General features: G+C 56.0%; 1 protein-coding gene across 1 annotated transcript in view; it reads right to left on the reverse strand.

Annotated features, from left to right (window-relative positions):
- The window catches only part of TAF4 (TATA-box binding protein associated factor 4), a 114,809-nt gene extending 98,195 nt beyond the window's left edge, over positions 1-16,614 (reverse strand). The window contains exon 1 of the mRNA XM_064276443.1: positions 15,418-16,614. Coding sequence (XP_064132513.1) covers positions 15,418-16,612 — 1,195 coding nt within the window. The 5' untranslated portion in view covers positions 16,613-16,614. The remainder of the gene's footprint in view (positions 1-15,417) is intronic.
- Positions 16,615-19,291: the final 2,677 nt, after the last annotated feature.

A 19,291-nucleotide genomic window follows, 5' to 3' on the forward strand; every position in this document is an offset into this window, starting at 1 on the left:
CCCCCAACAAGAAAGAGACCTCCTATGCACCTATTCGGCACCAAGCTCTGCTCTGGGCCTTGGGGTGTGGCGGAACACTAAGACCCGGCCCCTCGCTCTGGGAGCACCTCAGGGCTGAGGAGGCAAGCACCCCAAACGGGACAGGTAACAAGAATCAGAAAACAAGAAAAGGCTTCTGAAAAACCAGAAGCGGTCTCATGAGGGAAGAGGAAACCTCAGGAGAGAGGAAATAACCAGAGGAACAACATGGGGACACCGAGGCTCCAGGCGGAAGGGACTGGAACAAGAGCCTACCCTGGGCATGTGTACCTCGCAACGGCCGATATGGAAGACAAGCAGGGCTCCTGCGTGCTTCCTGGGCAGTTTGAGAGTGAGGGGGCTCCGTGAACACTAAGCCACAGGAGGCCCGATTCGCCCTGAACAACCCCGTTTGTGCCTTCTGTCGGGGAGGCTTTATGTCACCAGTGCCCTTCTCTGGCTCTCAAAACACCCCTACTAAAACCGTAAACCACCCGCCGGCCCAGCGGAACACACCTAACACCCAGTCCCCTAGCCCCGGTGTGTGAGGTCCCTCGCTCACCACAGACCTTAACGTACATGCCTGGTCTCCCCAGGTGTGCCTATCGAAGAAACTCTGATGTTTCCGGTCGATCCCAGGTCCTGGCTGCAGCCGATCGTGAACAGCAAAGGCCTGGGCAGGAGCACCTACCCTCCTCATAGGAGCAAAGCCACAGACCACACGAGGGCAGTGAGCGACCACGACACGCGGCCTGTGAGTGACCACGCTGTCGACACACAATCGACATTCCACGGCCTTCACAGTGGGTGCCTGCGACCTGCGACCTCAAGAACGAGTCTTGGCTGTGTAATATTTAAGTGGCCAAGTCTCAGACAACACAGCACTCTCTTTATAAAATTAGAACTACAACAAAAACAAACAAAACCCAGTGCCATCGAGTCGATTCCAGCTCATAGCAACCCTATAGGACCAAGTAGAACTGCCCGTAGAGTTTCCAAGGAGCACCTGGAGGATCTGAACTGCTGACCCCTTGGTTAGCAGCCATAGCACTTAACCCCTACTCCGCCACAGTTTCCAGAACTACAACATAACACACTGCATTTCAGAGATGTGTGAGGAGAGGGCATGAGCTCCAGTGACAGGAGGGCTGAGGGTCAGTGACCAGGGGTCAGGGCACCGGCTGCACCCTAGCCTTGTGTGAGATGGAAGCTTGCAGGTGCCTCCTGAGTTGTTAACAATGACTACCTACACAAATAAAAGCAGGCCAGGCAGGGGCCAAGGACAGTGACTAATCCAATTCCATGCACCTGAGAGCCAAATCCTCTCTCCCATCTCCCACATTCTTCCTCCACAGCACCAGCCCATCCACCCAGCGGACAGCCAGGATTGCCTCCAGGAGACTCACTGACCCATGCCCCGGGCATCCTAGCACGTTAGGCCTCACTCCATGCCTGACTCTAAGGGGCAGAGGGCCACACAATGCTCCACGCCTGACACTACAGGCCAAAAGCACACCACACTCCACACCTGATGTTAAGGGGCAGAGCACACCACACTCCACGCCTGATGCTAAGGGGGGAGAGCACACCACACTCCACGCCTGATGCTAAGGGGCAGAGCATACCACACTCCACGCCTGATGCTAAGGGGCAGAACACACCGAACTCCATGCCTGATGCTAAGGGGCAGAGCAAGCACACTCCACGCCTGACGCTAAGGAGCGGAGGGCCACACCACACTCGACGCCTGATGCTAAGGGGCAGAGCACACCACACTCCATGCCTGATGCTAAGGTACAGAGCACACACACTCCATGTCTGATGCTAAGGAGCAGAGGGCCACACCACACTCCACACCTGATGCTAAGGGGCAGAGCACGCCGAACTCCACGCCTGATGCTAAGGGGCAGAGCACACCACACTCTACACCTGATGCTAAGGGGCAGAGCGCACACACTCCACGACAGATGCTAAGGGGCAGAGGGCCACACAACGCTCCATGCCTGATGCTAAGGGGCAGAGGGCCACACCACACTCCACGCCTGATGCTAAGGGGCAGAGCACACCACACTCCGCACCTGATGCTAAGGGACAGAGGGCCACACAACGCTCCACGCCTGACGCTAAGGTGCAGAGCACACCACACTCCACGCCTGATGCTAAGGAGCAGAGGGCCACATCACACTCCACGCCTCATGCTAAGGGGCAGAGGGCTACACCACACTCCACGCCTGATGCTAAGGGGCAGAGGGACACACCACACTCCACGCCTGATGCTAAGGGGCACAGGGCCACACCACACTCCACGCCTGATGCTAAGGGGCAGAGCACACCACACTCCACACCTGATACTAAGGGGCAGAGGGTCACACAACGCTCCACGCCTGATCCTAATGGGCAGAGGGTCACATCACACTCTACGCCTGATGCTAAGGGGCAGAGCACACCACACTCCACGCCTGATGCTAAGGGGCAGAGGGTCACACCACACTCCACGCCTGATGCTAAGGGGCAGAGGGCCACACCACACTCCACGCCTGATGCTAAGGGGCAGGGAGACACACCACACTCCACGCCTGATGCTAAGGGGCAGAGCACACCACACTCCATGCCTGATGCTAAAGTACAGAGCACACCACACTCCACGCCTGATGCTAAGGTGCAGGGGGACACACCACACTTCACGCCTGATGCTAAGGGGCAGAGCACACCACACTCCGTGCCTGATGCTAAGGTACAGAGCACAACGAACTCCACACCTGATGCTAAGGGGCAGAGCACACCACACTCCACGCCTGATGCTAAGGTACAGAGCACAACGAACTCCACGCCTGATGCTAAGGGGCAGAGCACACACACTCCATGCCTGATGCTGAGGTACAGAGCACAACGAACTCCACGCCTGATGCTAAGGGGCAGAGCACACACACTCCATGCCTGATGCTAAGGAGCAGAGGGCCACACCACACTTCACGCCTGATGCTAAGGGGCAGAGCACACCACACTCCACGCCTGATGCTAAGGTACAGAGCACAACGAACTCCACGCCTGATGCTAAGGGGCAGAGCACACCACACTCCGTGCCTGATGCTAAGGTACAGAGCACAACGAACTCCACGCCTGATGCTAAGGGGCAGAGCACACACACTCCACGCCTGATGCTAAGGTACAGAGCACAACGAACTCCACGCCTGATGCTAAGGGGCAGAGCACACCACACTCCGTGCCTGATGCTAAGGTACAGAGCACAACGAACTCCACACCTGATGCTAAGGGGCAGAGCACACCACACTCCATGCCTGATGCTAAGGTACAGAGCACAACGAACTCCACACCTGATGCTAAGGGGCAGAGCACACACACTCCACGCCTGATGCTAAGGAGCAGAGGGCCACACCACACTCCACGCCTGATGCTAAGGGGCAGAGCACACCAGACTCCATGCCTGATGCTAAGGGGCAGAGCACACCACTCTCCATGCCTGATGCTAAGGTGCAAAGCACACACCCTCCACGCCTGATGCTAAGGGGCAGAGCACACACCCTCCACACCTGATGCTACAGAGCAGAGGGCCACACCACACTCCACGCCTGATGCTAAGGGGCAGAGGGCCACACAACACTCCACGCCTGATGCTAAGGGGCATAGGGCCACACCACACTCCACGCCTGATGCTAAGGGGCAGAGGGCCACACCACACTCCACGCCTGATGCTAAGGGGCAGAGGGCCACATCACGCTCCACGCCTGATGCTAAGGGGCAGAGCACACCACGCTCCACGCCTGATGCTAAGGGGCAGAGCATGCCACACTCCATGCCTCATGCTAAGCGGCAGAGGGCCACACCACACACCACGCCTGATGCTAAGGGGCAGAGGGCCACACCACACTCCACACTCGAAACTAAAGGGCAGAGCCGGGCAACACAGCCCCGGCCTTGACTCTCAATCTGCCGCCTAAACTCGGCTCAGATGCACAGTGGAGACCTGCAGGAAACCCAGGGGACACCAGCTTTGTAGGAGCTGCCTAGTACCCTCAGGCCACTGAGAAGTTGTAAATTTTTCCAGAGTTTCCACAGGAACCCCGGAGGCCCCGAAATGGTTCAGCCCCCGAGCAGAGAACGAACCAGGTGCGTAAGGACCGAGCAGAGAACCCAGCTAGGGGGCTGTGGACACACACGAAACACCTCAGTCACCAAGGCCTCATCCTCCCCATCTCTGTGGCTCCGCCTGGCGTGTGTCAAAGACGTGCCACTGAGCATCAACTGACAGTTACCTCTGTGATTTTTCTTTAAAGAAGTTTTAAAACACAGACAACAAGAATAAACACCCAGGTACCACCCACCCAGAAAAAATGCTTGTTAAAAATGACCATTGCTAGAGGGGAGATGAGAGGGCAGAAGGGGTTAGAAGCTGGTGAAATGGACACGAAAAGAGAGAGTGGAGGGAGAGAGCAGGCTGTCTCATTAGGGGGAGAGTGATTGGGAGTGTGTAGCATGGTGTATATGGGTTTTTGTGTGAGAGACTGACTTGATTTGCAAACTTTCACTTAAAGCACAATAAAAATTATTTAAGGGAAAAAATGACCATGCTTCAAATCTCTAAGAAAAATGAATGATTACAGAAAGCTGATCCCATCCCTAGACCTACTCCCATACAGCAGCCTCCCAGGAGCAACCACTACTGAGAATTTGGGGTACATCCTCAGGACAACTTTCCAACCTCTTACAAGCATATGCTGCCCCACATGTGTGCACAGACTAGTCATGTACGAAGGACTACTACGTGTGTGAACAGGCACAGCAATGCTGCACCCCACATGTGTGCATGGGCTAGTACACGTCTGAAGAGGCAGTGCAGCACTGCAGCCCTATATGTGTGCACGGACTAGTACACGTGTGAACAGGCACAGCAATCCTTCAGCCCACATGTGTGCACAGACTAGTACATGTATGAACAAGCAGTGCAGTGCTGCAGCCCACATGTGTGCACGGACTAGCACATGTATGAACAGGCACAGCAGTGCTGCAGCCTACATGTGTGCACAAACTAGTACATGTATGAACAGGCAGTGCAGTGTTGCAGTCCACATGTATACACAGACTAGTACATGTGTGAACAGGCACAGCAATCCTTCAGCCCACATGTGTGCACGGACTAGTACATGTATGAACACGCAGTGCAGTGCTGCAGCCCACGTGTGCACAGACTCATACATGTATGAACAGGCACAGGAATGCTGCAGCCATACATGTGTGCACGGACTAGTACATGTATGAACAGGCATAGCAGTGTTGCAGCCCACGTGTGCACGGACTAGTACATGTATGAACAGGCACAGCAGTGCTGCAGTCCACATGTGTACGCAGACTAGTACACACATGAACAGGCACAGGGATGCTGCAGCCCACGTGTGCATGGACTAGTACATGTATGAACAGGCACAGCAGTGCCATGGTCTCACACATATGCACACGCTAGTACAGACATAAACAAGCACAGCACTGCTGCAGCCCCACACATGTGCACAGACTGGTACACATATGAACAGGGACAGTGATGCCACGTGCATGTTCCGTCCTAGGGAAATACACAGAGCTGCACTGCAGGTCATTCCTGCACTTTCACGTGGCATGTGTCTACAACCTGGCCATGCACACACACAGCGGGGCTCACTTCAAGTCACATGGAGCCAGCCACACGGAGCCATCTGCGTGTGGCCCCATCCTGCACAAGAGAAACTCCCTGTCCGTCTTCCCAAGGCTGTGCCTATGGCTTTGCAAGCTGGGAGCCAGGTACACCCCATGGTTCCCCTCGGAGCACAAGGCCACCCGCTCCAGGACCCCAGTGCAGCCAGGCTGGGAAGTGCGGCCACCGACAGGCCAGAGCACTTAGTGGTCAGCGGGGCTGTACAGCCTCCTCAAGTGATATGCCCCAGTCCAGAGACCCAGCAGGGGCTGTGCCTGGCTTGCTGGGTACCCAGCGAAGGAAGGGGACCCCTGCCTTCACCAGCTCAGACTCAGCCTTAGAGCACCTAGACCAGCGGATGTCAGAGGTGAAAGCACTGAGTGCCCTGAAGGCAGGCCCTGGTCTACGCAGTCAGTGTCCAGGAGGATGCAGCACCCAGGCGGCTAGGACCCAGCCTGAAGCACACAGACCTCCCCACCCTCGCCAGGGAGTGCAGGCTCGCCCTGTCTAGAGGCTGTTCTCACTCACCGCTCTAGGGTTTTCAAAATAACATTCTGAACTGCTAAAAACAATTTTTATCTAAGCAGAACAGGGAAGGGAAAGCTCAGGATGTCCGAAGCTGAAGATAGCAGGTAAAATGCTATTTTGAGAACATCGCTGGGGGGAAGGCGTGGCTAGTGATGTCCTATTTAAAAATTACACTCCATTAGCGTGGCCCCCACCCCTTATAACTGACCTGCTCCTGGTTCCCAAACACAGCTCCATCAGACAGCAGCCTGCCAGGACTGAAGCTAGCTGACTCTTGGCAGATCACAAACCCCAGCGGAGCTCTAACCTGAAGCTGGTGCTCATGTTTGCTGACTGACTGATAGCCCCACCAAGCCCCCCTCTGGCCTGAGGGTCCATACAACGGAGCCTGTTTGGTGTCCATCAAAGTCCCCAGCCCCTTTGTTAAATGTTGTCGTTGTTGTGTGCCACTGAGTCAATTCCGACTCGTAGCAACCCCATGTCAGAGAGCAGAACTGCCCCACGGGGTTTTTTTGGAGGTAATCTGTATGGGAGCAGATCACAAGGCTTTTCTCCAGGAGGGCCACTGGGTAGGTTCAAACCGCCAACCTTTGGGTTAGCAGCCAAGCACTTCATCACTGTGCTACCGGAGCTCCTCAGAGTCACCACACCAAAAACCAAAACCAAACTCACTGCCATCAAGGCAGGGGCTTGTTCAGCCTCAGGACCACCCCCCCCCAGACCGGCCCCCAACACCCGCATCGGCCTGGCACGCTGGCCTGACACATGCCGGAGCATAAAGGAACACAAACAGGCCACGGCCATCACCGAAGACCACGGGCATCACGCAGAAAGGGAGCCATCTCATGATTTAGCAAAGAAATCTGGTTCAAAACAAGACGCGGTTTCTTCTGTGAAAGGGGACCAACTTCCAAGACGGAAGACTTTGGTGATGGTTCTAATGACTCTGAAAGTGTAAACTGGCCCAGTCTTCTGGAAAGCAATTGTGTCAGAGACTGGAGAAGCTGGGTCCACTCAAAGGCACTCACCGAGGGTCATCTGCTACAGACAACGGGGCTGACCAGCTGCGTCCCACCCTCGAGCACCACAGGGGCTCCCTGGTGGCAAGAAGGGCAGAGTCTCAGAGACCATCCGGGGTGGGGGAGGGCAGACACCACTGCAGCACAGAGCAGTTCACACCCCAGCATCATGGGGGAGCCTAGCTTTGTGAAAATAAAAAACTTACACACAGACACAGACCACACGATGCTTCCCAAAATGTCGGCTATCTTTTTCATGGTTTTGTTTGCTTTCCAAACTTCCTACAGTGAGTACGAATTCATCTCACGAGAAAAAGCACACAGGAAAATAAGTCGTTTGCAAATGGCTGACTTTTATAACATAGTTACATAAAAAAAATCAAATCAAAACTGCTTTCCTGTAGAGGTGGTGACGGCTGACTGAACTGTACACTTAAAAAATGGTTAGAATGGCAAAATTTGTTATATTCTACCATGATAAAATAAAAAAACAATTTTAAAGAATACTTTTCCTCTTTCACGGTCAACCATGCTGGCACTTCAGATACTAGTCTCTTAGAGCATTTTCACAAGGATCAAGCTTGACTGGATGAAGGCTCCTCTTCGTTCTTTGCTGTTTGCTAACTAACACTCAGCATTCAGCGTTCCACCCTCGATACCTCTGTACACAGATTGTATTTACAACCCTGAGGAGAAAGTTCCTCTGTGAAATCCATAAAAAGTTCCTTCAAAAACTTCTCACAAGTTGCTGTTCACATACTCTCATGCAAAGTTTAAAAACGAAAACAGATGCCCTCCCCCTTCACACACTGTAAAAGGTGCCCGTCCACACTATCGCGGCCTGACAGCCTTCCTTCTGGCACCTTCTTTTTGCAAAGTGCTTTCGGTGAGATCACCTGATCCCACAACATGACTGCAGGTACGCCAGGCAAACCCCCTCACTGACCGCCAGGCCACACCTGGCCAGCCACCCAGAGTACCACAAGAATCCGCCCCTGCTTAACATCTGGCTCTGCCCACCTGACCTCTGACCCCCAAACAAGGCCCTGGTAGAGCTACAGAGGTTCTGACTGCTCACCCTGTCTCTAACACCTGACATCCAATATGTCACAACTGTTTTTGCTTTTTCCAGACACAGCCCCCTAAGCTCACCATCCTACACTGCAGAGAGGAAGAGGCAGGAAGGTCCCAGCCAGACCCCACTTGCTGGACAGGAGAATGCGAGGCCAGCTCAGGCTCTCAGACCTTGGTGCGCTGCGAGGCCAAGCTCACCAGCCCGGCGTCGTCTCTCCTCAGACACGGTCCCAACGGCGCCTGGATGAATGACGCCCACACCCGAGCAATGGAAACCCCTGTCCCCACCTGTACCCATTCACACCCTGGGCTGCAGCAACTGTGAGGGGCCTGGGGTGCCTGAGGTCAGGGAAGCCGGGAACCAGGGAAATAGGAGAAACAGGGCAACAGGAGTCTATGCACTTTTCCAATTTGAGTTTTGCCTAAATTACGGACAATCTTTTTTTAAGCAGCTTTAACTTCTTGGTGTGGACATTCAAGAACATACACAGATCAACCATTTTAATTCAATGTTAACGTGGCCCTACCGTAGAAATATACCAACCAACCAACCAACCAGTTGCTATCAAGTTGATTCCAGCTCCTGGTGACCCCATGTGTGTCAGGGTAGAACCATGCTCCACAGAGTATTCAATAGCTGAGTTTTCAGAAGCAGATCTCCAGGACTTTCTTCTGAGGCATCTCTGGGTGGACTCGAACCTCCTATGTTTCGGTTAGCAGCCAAAAACATTTCACCATTTGCACCACCCAGGGACTCCCCACAGAAATGCAAAGTTCTGAATTTTCAAATCTGACCTTGTAGTTCTTGATCTGCTTCCCCGGGGTTTTAAAGTATAAGCTCTGACACGCTGAAGACACACAGCAAAGGACCCAGCAGGCGCACAGCACCCAGAACAGAAGGCCGCCACGGAACGCACCTCTTTCTTCCCCCGTGTTTTAACTTAACTGCTTTACTACCACCAAAGGCCTGATGAAGCAAAAGACTGCCAACCTCTAGCTCAAGACAAATTCCAAAGGTGAGAGCCCTGAACAGCCAGTTCCCCAGAAGACCAGACAACCTGCGACTCCTGCTTACTGTGGACAGGAAGAAGAGTAGAAGGGATTTTAAGGACTATGCAAATTACCCCCATCATCTCAGGCAAGTCTCTCCAGAGTCCTTTCAAATCTCTACGTCAAGATTTTCAGAAACAGTTATTAATTATGTTCTGATCAATTCACATGTCACTAGCTATTTATAAAAGCTTCTTCAGGTTTATCACTTAAATACAGAAAAGCTTAAATTTATACACAGAAATGGGCACGGAAGCATACCAGAAACTGCCTTTATTTTATTTTGAAATCAAGAAAACAGTCACACACTTGAATACGCACACCTGCGCCACATGCACACGTGTACATGCATGCACACACTCACATACACATACGTGCACATGTACGTACACACAGCATTATAAGCACACATGTGCATGCGCACAAGCACACGCATGTGCGCACACATGCACGCATGAACACATACGCACGCACACTTGGTCACCCCTGTGCTCTGGTCCTCTGAGCTGCTCCACTTTTAGGGCAGGGTCCGAACTGGGTCAGCACAGTTCTGATGACACCCCACTGCCAGAGAGTGCACCGCCAGCTAACTCTCAGAAACCTTGTACAGGTTTTTCATGGGAAACTCCCCACAGCACAACTGGGAGCCCAGTGACCCCAACTCCAGCCCGGGAGGCTCTAGGACAACGCGGGCAGCCAGGGCCACCCAGACACTTGCCCCTGGAGAAGAGCAGGCCAGCCTCACAGACCCCTGGCCCTAACCTCGGGCTCCTAGGCCACCTGAACTAAGACAGCATTTTCCCAACCGGCATCCTCAAGGGGCCCCAGAGGGTCTCCTGGCAAACAGCTAAGTATGAAGGACCTGGAAAACCATCCTCTCTTCAGACAGACAACCCACCACCAAGCACAGCACACTACCCTTGACAGAGCTAGCGGTCAGATACAGACCCCAGTCTCCTTTGGGCCCCCTTGGCCAACTGTGGCTAAACCAGGACCTCCACCAGCTCCCCAGATGCCCACTATATGAGCCTGACATATCCTCCCAGTTCAGCCCAAGACAACGGACACAGACAGACGAGGCCCAGACAGAGGGACAAGGACAAAGGCACTCCCTGCCCCCCTTCAAGGATGTCCCCTGACACCCAGCCGTTCGAAAGAGAAATGCTTAGAGAAGCTACATTTGTTCTAAGCTAGGTAGGGCTGCCCAGTGCTGGCCTTGTACTAGCTCCGCAAAAAGTTATTTTTCTTTTTTCTTTTCAAATGTCACCGTTACCTAAGCTTATCAAGAGGCAAAGTCGGTTCATGCCTTTGTCCAGAACAAGTCCCCGCCCCAAGTCCGTGCTCTCTGCAGCAGATGGCACACCCTCTGCCCAGACCGGCCCCTGCGCCAACCTCGGCCATCTCCTGTGTATGAAGAAGCTCTGACGCAGAGCCCGCCAACCTCTGCAGATGCTCGGCCACAGAGAACACCTCCACTCCAGCAGCCTGTCTGAAATGGTGGGAAACAGGGAGACTGGGAGAAGGCAGGAGCAACAGCAAACGCCGCTTGATGCTGGTGTGTGCATCCTCCCTGCTGGAGTTCTACAGCTTCACAAAATGATCACCCCCTCCATAGCTGGGAAACTGAGGCTCCAAGGAACGGTATGGTTTGTTTGAGGTCAAACAGCAGGCGTGCCCTCAATTCACAAAGTCTGGACTTCTAAGAACGTCCCTAGTGCCAAAAGCTGGCCACCAGCACTTCCGGCTGCCCTAACTTCAGAGGTGGTGGCCTTTCACCCTCTGACCCCTAGCTTCGGGCAAGGCCTCCCAGAATTCGACCCCGGCCCACCTAAGATGAGGTTTTCTCTCTCCTCTCCCTGCCAACACCTAACACCTTCACCGCGGTGGGAACCAATGCCTCAGAAACCTCTCCTCAGAAGCAGGTCCACCTTGGAAATATGCATCTTAAAATAAGGAGCAAATCACACGCTCCCAGGTCAGGGTATTTAGGCCTACTGGGAGGAAATGGTTCTCTGCCCGGGAGTGAGAACCCACACCTGGCCAAACCTCTCAGACCAACAGGAGAACAAATTCTCCAGGAAAGCAGAATGAGCAGAGGTCCCAGGTGTTAGCAAAAATGCTAACATGCCAAAAGATAACCCTCCGAGTGAGCATCCTTACGGTGAACACCGATCTGAAAAGATGTTCCAAAGCCATCTACGCACATGTTAATTTGAGAAAAAAAAATCACTTCTTCCTTCTTTCAACTACCATCACGATCTCGTGTTGACATTACGCCTATTCTAAACCGTGCAGAACTGGTGCTTCTCAGCGTACCTGGGACAGCATCTCTGTTGCCAGAGCCTCTCTAAAGATGCCTTATGTTCTCCAGTTACCCCAGAGTAGACAAAAGTTAGACTCTGCTACCTCCCAACAAGCCGATTCTGACTCATGGCGACCCTACAAGACAGAGTAGAATTGCCGCATAGGGTGTCCAGGGCTATAACCTTTACGGAAGCAGACTGCCATGTGTTTCTCCCATGGAGCGGCCGGTGGATTCCAACTACTGACCTTTTGTTTGGCAGCTGAGTGTTTTAACCACTGCACCACCAGGGCTCCTTAACAAGCAAATACACGAAACCATCCCGGTGCAATGGTTAAGCGCTCAGCTGCTGAGAGGTGGGTAGTTCAAACCTACCTGCAGAAGATCTACAGAAGAAAGACCTGGCGATGTGTTTCCATAAAGATTATAGCCTTGGAAATCCTGTGGGGCAGTTCTAGTCTATCCTACATGGTTGCTATGAGTGAGAATCGACTAGATGGCACCCAAGTACGCCACAAAACTATCCTGCCAAAGAACTATCCTGGCTAGAACCAAGTTCAACAAACAGGATGAAGTATGTATAAGACCTATGACCTGCCCCCAAAGACGTCACAGTGAAACCTGTGTCCCTCAGCTCTCCACCCTGGAACTGGGAACCTGCAAGGGGCGAGCCCTTTTCACACAGGACTCCAATTGCCACGGACCTAAGTGACTGCACTTGACACCTACGTGCAGCTCTGAAAACCCAGCCCTCCCCAACACCTCTGCAAGCTGGTATCACTGAGCCACAACAGGCACAGGCTGTTAGCCAAGCAAGAGTCATATTTTTAAGTTGGTTCCACCCCAGTTTTACATACTTTTACGAGAGAAGTTTCCAATGAAGAGGAAGCATCAACTAGGACAACTTAACATTTCTCATTAACCAATAATATACTGTAACTGAAGTATGTATAACTTGTTTCGATTTACAACTTCGGTCAGGACGTGCACAACTCACAGTCTTAACCATACTTGCTTTGCTTCTGTTGTCATGAAAACAAAGTGATGTAACTTATCAGAGTCCCTAATGAGCAGATCAGCTGAAGGTGGGGACACGAAGGGATGGATGTAAATATGACTTTCAGGAAGCATTTGGCCCCTGGAAGCACAGCCCTCAACATCTGTCACCGGATGTCAGCATGCGCTATTCTGCTCCCATAGACATGGGGACACCCAGACTCACGAGAACCCATGCACAGAATCAGCATTTTCACAGATTGTTCCGAGGGTCTGTCTGCTGGTGGGATGCAGACATCCAGGAGCTGACAGAGATGCAGTGAAGACGGCACAGCCCCCTTCCTATCCTGGCTCCCTCCTCCCCAACAGAAATAAACAGGTGGGCTCTACCTGGGCTGGGTTCAGAGCAAGGCAGCCCAGCTGGCCCTGGTGAATGGACAAACCACAGGTCTTCAAGGACCATCCAGCGCGGGCTCAGCCCCTCTCCAGCCCCCAAGTCAATCAGAGCGCAGATTTCCCAAACCTCCCTTCCCACAAAACTCACCCCAGTTTTCAACAGTGAACCTACAGCATAGGGGTAAGTCTGGGTGACCGTGGAAGGAGAGTGCTAAAAAGGCAGGACTGCTCAGGGACATTTTAACAAATAGACACAAAGGTATGTGCAAAAAAAGTGCTCTGACATTTCACATGATACAGTACAGCCCAGAACTACGTCTGTCAAACTTTACTACAGGTCAGATGTACTTTCCACTAAAAGGCCAAAACACATGTCATGGGCAAAGCAGAGCCTTCAATAAAACACCCCACAAACGCTTCAGCACCCTGGCTTTGTTGCACCGTGCGTCTAGGTAGCGCCACAAAGAGAACTTGGGCCGTAAACCTCCCGAGCAAGAAGGGAGCAAGAAGGGACCCCATTGGCAGTTTAGCACCCGTCCCACCCTCACCCTCTGACAGGTTAACCCTCCTCCTCTTCTAAAACTCCAAAATTGTTCCAAAGCGACAAGTCCTGCTCCAGAGAGCAGGAGGGGCCGCGGGGGCGGGAGGCGGGGGCAGCATGGGCAGTGCTGTCTTCACTACTGCCACCCTCTACTACAACTGGACCCACCCATGTGACCCGTGAGGGCGGAGCCTCGGCCGAGCCCACAGTCCTGAAGCTGGGGGAGTGGATGGGAAGGAGGAGGCGACTCCTTCTAAGACCTGCCCCAGGCTGGCTGCTGAGGGAATCCCTCACTGTCAAACTTCAGCTGCAGGGCCAGCGGCAGCCTGTGCAGCGAGACGCTGAAGGCTGAGGCAGCTGCTGACCCCAGAGCCTCCCTCTGCAAATGTTCTGGGTTTGAACCACTCTCAGACCCACTGGAGCGTCTGGAGAGCCTCTGACCACCAACGGCTTCCAGAGTTGCACAACTAACCAGGCAGTCCTGACAGTGTCTCTGCTGAACTGAAAATACTGACAGCGTAACAAGTCCAGCTAAGATGATACTCAAGCATGGTTTTCAGACACGGACGCGACCAGGAAGGACATGTGCCGGGAGGATTGTGCTCAGGCTGAACTGGAGGCTGCAGTGTAGGGGGCCCCATCACCGCAGGCAGAGTGCACACCTCGCCAGCTCCCAGAGAGAGGCCACCCTGCTGCGACAGCACCTTTAGGAGGGGTCTCTCCAGCCCACTGTCGGGACCTCTAGAGCCAGATGGTAAAGGAGCAGGAAGGAGCCAGGTGGGGACACAGGCCAGACACCAGGAAGGGGAAGCCTGACCACCCGAGCTCCAAGTACACTGTGCTCCCGTGACGCCCAACCTCTGGACAACCTGTCCCTGCAATCGCTGCTATTGCTGCCCACGGGGGCAGGGGCACGCAAGGCCAGCCACCCAACTGCGAGTCTGCCACAACCAAACAAGCAATGCAGGACACGCAGTGACAGACCAGGACGTCACGGGTGGGAAACCCACAGCTGCACTGGGCATGCATACGCGCACACACACCCACAGAGGTTTACTATGCATAGGTATGATATACACACAGCACACACAGAAGTACATGCACACACACAAGGGTACCTACAGATGCAGGTATACAGGTACAGAGAAAGGTGTGTTACACAGACGTGTACCTACATGCAGATGTACATACACACACAAGCGCACGTACACAGAGGTACGTTACACACACGGGTACACACAGATGTACGTATACACTCGGGTGTACATACACTCATACACGCAGGTATACATACACACGTGAGTGTACATACCTAGTCAGAGGAACTCTACACACACAGAGGTGTGTACACACCCACGGGGTAGATAAACACACACAAGTATACATGGACGTATACTCGTGCCTGTATACACACAAAAGTACCTACAAACACAGATATACATAAACACACACAGACATACACACACATACATGTATATACACACAGGTGTACGTACACACAGATACATAAGCAGGTAATTTATGCACACACCCGAGCATGTACACACATATCCAAGTGTACACAAACACATACATGTACCTACACACACGTGTACATACACGCACACAGCCCTAGCCCGGGCTGCCACAACACCTTTTTAGAGGCTACTACACCTGTGCAGCCCCAGCCCCTACACCGCAGCCAAATAAATCGCCGCCCGCCCTGTAGGACACAGGTGACCTTAGCGTCTCCGTGAGTGAGTAGGGGTACTTCCCGGAACTCCGCGGCTCGCAGACCCGCCCCTGCCCGCGGGGGGCGGCCACTTACCTGGGGGCAGCTGGAAGTTCTGGATGTTGGTGGGGTTCTGCGGCGGCTGCGGCAGGCGCGGGGCCAGCACGGTGGGCGTCAGGGTGGCCCGGAGGCCGGGCGCGGCGGCCGTGGGAGTCCGGGGCGGCAGGCTCGGGGCGGCCGCGCCCTTGGGCAGCGCGGCGGGGGCGCCGGGCGCGGGCGGGGGGCCGGCCGGCGGCACAGTCTGCCCGAGCAGCACGCCTGCTCCCGCGCCCGCCGGACAGCTGGCCGGCAGCGTCTGCGGCGGGGGCGCCGCGGGCACCGAGGTCTTCGGGGACTCGGCCTTGGCGGCCTGCGCCGGCGGCGCGGCGGCAGGGGGCGCGGGGGGCGCCGGCTGACTGTTCACCAGAGGGGCGGCCTGCAGGGCCGGCGCGGCGGCGGCGGCGCCCCCCGCCGGCGCGCCCCCTGCGCCCAGCGCCGCGCCGATCCCAGTGCTGCTCCCGTTCTGCGCGGCGGCGGCCGGGGGTCCCGCGGGCGTGCCGGACGGCCGGGCCGGGGCGGCGGGGGACGCGGCGGCGGCGGCGGCGGCCTGGATGACGGAGCCGGCGGGCTGCGCGGCGCTGACAGCGCCCGCTTTGGCCGGGGGCGGCGCGGCCGCGGGCCCGTTGTTGACCGGCGGCGCGGCGCGCAGCGAGTTCACCACCACGCTGCTCCCATTCAAAGTTTGCACGGCGCCGGGGCCGCCCAGCTTGCCGGCGCGCAGCGCGGGGCCCGCGGCGGGGCTGGCGGCAGGCTTGGCCGGGCCCGCGGCGGGGCTGGCGGCGGGGCCGGGCTCGGGGCCCGCGGCGGCCGGGGCCGGGGCGGGCGCCGGGGCGGGCGCGGGGCCCTCGGACGGCGGCGGGCGCGCGGCGCCGTGGCTGGCGGCTCCGGGCCCTGCAACAACAAGGAGAGAGCGGTGAGGACGCGCGGCGGCCGCGCTGACAGCCCGCCCCGCCTGGCCCCGGCTACCTGCTGCGGGCCGCTCCGGCGGGGCGGCCTCGGCGCCGGCGCTCCCGGCGTGGTTTCCGAGCGCGGCGGCCGCGGCCCGCGCGTCGGGCCTCAGCGGCAGGTGATGGTGGTGGGCCGCGCTGGCCGCCAGCTGCGACTCGAGCGAGCCCACCAGGTCGCTCACCACTTTCTCGTCCACCTCGCTGTTGAAGAAGACCTCGTCCAGCAGATCCGAGCCCGCCGCCATCTTTTTTCCTCGGCCGCCGCCGCCGCCGCCGCTCGGCCGGGGGGGCGGGGCGGGGCCGCGGGCGGGCGCCAGTGCGCAGGCGCAGCCGCGCGCACCGCCCCCGCCCCGCCGCCCGGCGGGCGCCCATTGGCTGCGGCGCGCGCTTAAAAGGCGCGACAAATGGCTGCAAGCGTTAGAGGCCGGGGCGAGGGCGGGCGGCCGGTGGGCTTGGAGGTCGGGGCCGGGCGGCGGGTGCGGGGGCGGACGGCCGGGTCGGGACGGACTGCGGGGACGGACGAGGCCGGCCGGGGGTGGCGGCGGCGGCCAGCTCTTTGTCTCCGCTCGTTCCAAAATGGCTGCGGCCGAAGCTGACTAGAGCGGGCGGGCTGGCGGGCGACGGAGCGACGAGGGGCGGCCGGGCAGTCCGCCCCGCTGCCGCCGCTTGGAGAGCTCGGGAGGCCGCGCCGGGCGCCACGGGGAGCACGGGCGGGCCCGGGAGCGGTGGCGGAGAGCAGCACCCCGGCTCGGCCGCCATTGCTCCCCGCCAGCGGGCGAGGCTCCGGGCCGACGCCGTGACCGGGCGTGCAGGCGGCGGTGCTCGGGAGGACGGCGGGGGGCCAGGGGAGCCGGGGCCGGGAGACCCCGGCAAACGCACGGGGAAGGGCCGCCGGAGGGGCGCAGGTGCACGCCCCGGAGACCCCCGCCGCCTGCCGAGGTCTCGGCGGCACCGCTTAAAGCAGGGACCACCAAACGCGCACCGTGAGGGCCGCAAGAGCGCCTGGACACCCCCCGGTAGCCGCTTCTGAGGCACTAGTGGGTGGACGAGGCCTACCGGCCAGACGCGATCACCGGGATGGGTGACATCCGGCGGACAGAGGGGGCAGGGCGGGGACAGATGTGTACAGAGGGGCGACCCTCGCCGGTGGTGGTCACCGGAGGGCGGGCCGGCATCGTGCGCGCTGGCACCCTGAGGACTATTTCTCCTGCAGTAAAACATGATCGCACTCGGCTGGGTGCAAGCAGCCTTCTACCCTCAATGCTGGGGAACGCGTGGGAACTGGGGCTGGGGGGCTGCGGGGCTGGCCAGACTGGCGGGTCCTGGGAACCGAGTCTGCGCGGACTCCCCTGCTTACCCTCCAGCTGGGACTACCGTGGGCCTTCCCCTCCACTTTTAAGTCAATAAACGAAGTTCTCCGGGGGATGGGACTCTGAGGCTCAAAGGTGACTGCCATGTAATGACCACAGACCCCTCCCCCAGACAGGAAGGTAAGTAGACCAGATACAAAATAAAATTCGCTGGTATGAAGCAATGGCTTTTGGAAGTACTTTTCTGCTCTTTATTTACTTTGGGCAGGGGAGGGAGAGGTAAATGACCCAAAATGATGTTTAGGAGCCCCTCTACAAAAATATTAAAGTTCCCTTTTTCTGAGTTGTTTTGGTTTTTTTAACCAAAAGACTCGTGTTATTGGAGATTTTTAATGGTTTTCTGATTTTTTTCTTTCTTTTTTTTTTTGTAAAAGCCCAAAACAGTTTCCGCAGAGAACTGCTTTCTCAGTCACTGGCAACACGGAATCACAGGACCTGTCTTTATTGCTGAAGACACAGTCACCACAGTAAACACCAGTCTCAGCACAGCCAGTGTTGACATAGTAAATGATTTTTCTAACTGCCTTCACAAAAGAGACTGCTCAGCTCTCAAAAACAGAGCCTAAGGGGGTGGGTGGGTGGGTGGGTGTGTTCCTATTGCAACCTTTCAACCTAACCGACCTATTGATAACAAACACACGATATTTTCTCCAGGTTTTTTCTCTTGAGAGCAGCAGTAGATAATCATAGCGGATGTTGGAACCAAGGAAAGGTGTCTGGGCAGGGGGTAGGGAGTGTTTTGAATTTTAAACCTGAGTTTTAGCCCCCAGAAGGCAAGGCTTCAGAAATATCCTGAAACTTTGAAAGTAAACTCAAACAAATAAAGATCTTAGCCTAGCCCTTGTGATTCATTCAGGTATTTTTCGGCTCTGCTGTAGAAAGGTCAGGCAGGAAAGTAGAGGAATAAAATGAGCTGGGTTTGAGGAGGCCCCAGGGTGCACCAGGGACTGACCACTGGGGACCTGTCCCAGTATCCAAGGGGCAGCCGGGAGCTAAGAAGACCTCAGCAGGGCAGGTGGTCTGAATCTTCAAACAATAGAAGAAATATGGAGTCTTGTGAAAATCTCTCAATTTTTAAATGTTGACAACTATTTAGAACATTTTGAAGTAGACCAGACAAAACCCATCAGCTGCCTGGTGCCAGCCCCGTGTGCAGCCCCTCAGAATTTAGAGTCAGGAGCAGAGGAATAGCAGCAGCCAGTCCACAGGCAGGACTCAGTGCCCCATGAAGGTGTCACCATACCAGGGTGAGGCCCCGTCACAGGCTCAGGGAACTTGGGCTCTCACATCTGCAGGTCTGCCAATGCAGGAGTGAGAGCTCTGCTAAAGGAAAGGTGAAGACATGGGGTGAGTTGGGGTACAGTGGGTGCTCAGCACTGAGGCCCTGCTCCTGTCAGTTCCCTCCAGCCAGCTGGGCTCCATATGGGCTGGCCTCCAGCTCAGCGTCTGACCAGCCTTCTGCCACCAGGCTTGCCTGGGGGCTTCTCCTAGTCAGGGTGTGCTCCAGCATCGATACATTTCCCGACGTCACATCAGAGTCTGCTGGAACAACCT

This window comes from Loxodonta africana, chromosome 24 (assembly GCF_030014295.1).
Source record: "Loxodonta africana isolate mLoxAfr1 chromosome 24, mLoxAfr1.hap2, whole genome shotgun sequence".
Lineage (NCBI taxonomy): Eukaryota > Metazoa > Chordata > Mammalia > Proboscidea > Elephantidae > Loxodonta > Loxodonta africana.